Source organism: Capricornis sumatraensis, chromosome X (assembly GCF_032405125.1).
Source record: "Capricornis sumatraensis isolate serow.1 chromosome X, serow.2, whole genome shotgun sequence".
Classification (NCBI taxonomy): domain Eukaryota; kingdom Metazoa; phylum Chordata; class Mammalia; order Artiodactyla; family Bovidae; genus Capricornis; species Capricornis sumatraensis.
In genome coordinates, this window is record NC_091092.1 from 9171949 (window position 1) to 9174308 (window position 2360).

At 45.2% G+C, this 2360-nt stretch overlaps 1 protein-coding gene across 1 annotated transcript; it reads left to right on the forward strand.

Moving 5' to 3' along the window:
* The first annotated feature begins 640 nt into the window (after positions 1 to 640).
* Positions 641 to 1729, forward strand: LOC138071076 (casein kinase I-like). The gene is made up of 2 exons (XM_068962497.1): positions 641 to 1093; positions 1181 to 1729. The coding sequence occupies exons 1-2, from the start codon at positions 641 to 643 to the stop codon at positions 1727 to 1729; spliced, it is 1002 nt and encodes a 333-aa protein (XP_068818598.1).
* The last annotated feature ends 631 nt before the right edge of the window (positions 1730 to 2360 follow it).

Consider the following 2360-nt stretch of genomic DNA (forward strand, 5'->3'; position numbering starts at 1 on the left):
GGGTACCAACTTCCAGTTATAAGATGAATAAGTTCTGGGGAATCTAAATGAAGTTACAAGATAAGTTTCTGGGGAAACGAATATTTTTTCCACTTGGGAACCCAGTTTTTCTAGTTATTTGCCTTCATTTATTTTCCCAGCAGAATTTGTACGTTAAAAATATAAGACGCCCAGATTCCTTTCCCAGAATGCTCCACGCTGAATAATAGGCTTCCGGGAGTTGGAGACATTTTGTGTTGGCTGGTGACGGACTGACAAGATGGTGGCGTCTGTGGTGTAACGGAGGTCCTTCGAGCCGGTGGCAGCGGTTTCACGGCCCTAACTCAGTGCTCCACTTTTTCACCGAGAAAGTAAGGCAGAGGTGGCGACCACGAGAAACCTAGTAACCTCGAGAACCCCCTCAAACCCTCAGCGGCTTGGCCAAAAGAAACTGACGGCAGCAGTGATCCCGTTCTGCTTGGCTGATTTTGGGGCCTGTAACCCCGAGAAACAGCCAGCGGTTTCTGTTTCCTGCCGCCTGCCGCCTGCCGCCTGCCGCCTCGCCTTCCCCTGCTTTGCTCGGTGGATGAGTACTCGAGGCCTCTATCCTCCCCTTAGAGGTATCCAGGTTTAGCCCCAGCCTCCATCTTTGTCTCACAGAATGGCGAGCAGCAGTGGCTCCAGGTCCGAATTCATCGCTGGAGGGAAGTATAAGCTGGTAAAAAAGATCGGGTTTGGCTCCTTCGGGAAAGTCTATTTGGCGATCGATATCACCAATGGTGAGGAAGTGGCAGTCAAGCTAGAACCTCAGAATGCGAGGCATCCCCAGCTACTGTATGAGAGCAGACTCTATAAGCGTCTTCAGGGTGGGATTGGCGTTCCCCGCGTATGGTGGTATGGTCAGGAAAACGACTATAATGTGCTAGTCATGGATCTTCTTGGCCCTAGCCTCGAAGACCTCTTCAATTTCTGTTCAAGACGGTTCACAGTGAAAACTGTACTCATGTTAGCTGACCAGATGATCAGTAGACTCGAATATTTGCATACAAAGGATTTTATACACAGAGATATTAAGCCAGATAACTTCCTAATGGGTGCTGGGCCTCGCCGTAATGTGTGTTTAGAATGTCAAGCAGGAAAGAGGAAAAGGTGCATGACTGATAGTACTTCTCAGGACCCAGCTTCCTTAAGCTCAAACCAGGTATTCCTTGTTGATTTTGGTTTGGCCAAAAGGTACAGAGACAGCAGGACAAAGCAACACATACCATACAAAGAAAATAAAAGTCTCACTGGCACTGCTCGGTATACTAGCCTCAATTCACATCTTGGTATTGAACAGAGTCGCCGAGATGACATGGAATCATTAGGATATGTTTTGATGTATTTTGCTAAAAGCAGCCTGCCGTGGCAAGGAATAAAGGCTGTAACAATGAAGCAAAAATACGAGAAGATTTGCGAAAAAAAGATGGCTACATCTGTTGAAGCTTTATGTAATGGATTTCCCACAGAATTTGCTACATACTTAAACTATTGTCGTGGTCTGTGCTTTGAGGAAGACCCGGATTACAACTACCTGAGGCAGCTTTTCCGCACTCTTTTCAGGTCCCTGAATTACCAATATGACTACGCATATGATTGGATAATATTAAAGCAGAGAGCAGCACAGCAGGCAGCTTCTTCAAGCGGGCAGGGTCAGCAGGCCCAAACCCCCACCCCCACAGGCAAGAAAGCTCACAAAAAAAGAGAGTAACATGAAAAGGTTTGTAAGCCTGAGTCAAGGAGCAGAAGAAGCAAAGTAAGGTGATCAGAGCAGCATGTTTCTCCCCAAATCTAGAAATTTTCGTTCATATGTACACTGGCCAGTGATTGTGGACAAACGTTCACTTGGGGTAAAGAACGTAATTTAAGTATAAACTGGCTCTGGGCAGCATTGGAGATGCAGTGTGCTGAGTTGTAGCCGCTTTAATTGTGAATATTAATGAGATTGTGAAACGTGTTGTTCAGTTTTCTGTTACATTCTTTCAGGTGGAAAAGTTAACTAAATGGTTCACACACACATTGGTGGAGAAATTGTGCATATGCCACTTTTTTGTTAACATCGTTTATTTTCAGCTATGTTGCTTTGAGATCTCGTTTCAGAAACGGCATGAACAGTCTTCTGCCACAGTTGAGATGGTTGCAAATGCTCATAATTGTGCATTCTTCAGGTCTATTCATCCCTGGGGTCCGCAAGTTGTTCACTTAAAACATTTTTTAAATGGTTGGCTTCTTGTTTGCAAGGCAGCTGATACGGTAGCAAGCGAAGATTCCAGTGTTCCAGCATATGAAAGACTGCTTACCTGTGCTGAAATAACAGCGTTAAAGTGAAGACTTAAGAAAAA

Bases quoted from the DNA above. Each gene is read 5' to 3' on its own strand.
- LOC138071076 (XM_068962497.1), top strand. From the start codon at position 641: ATGGCGAGCAGCAGTGGCTCCAGGTCCGAATTCATCGCTGGAGGGAAG. The intron at 1,094-1,180 runs GTGTGTTTAGAA...AGCTCAAACCAG, and splicing joins GTGCTGGGCCTCGCCGTAAT to GTATTCCTTGTTGATTTTGG.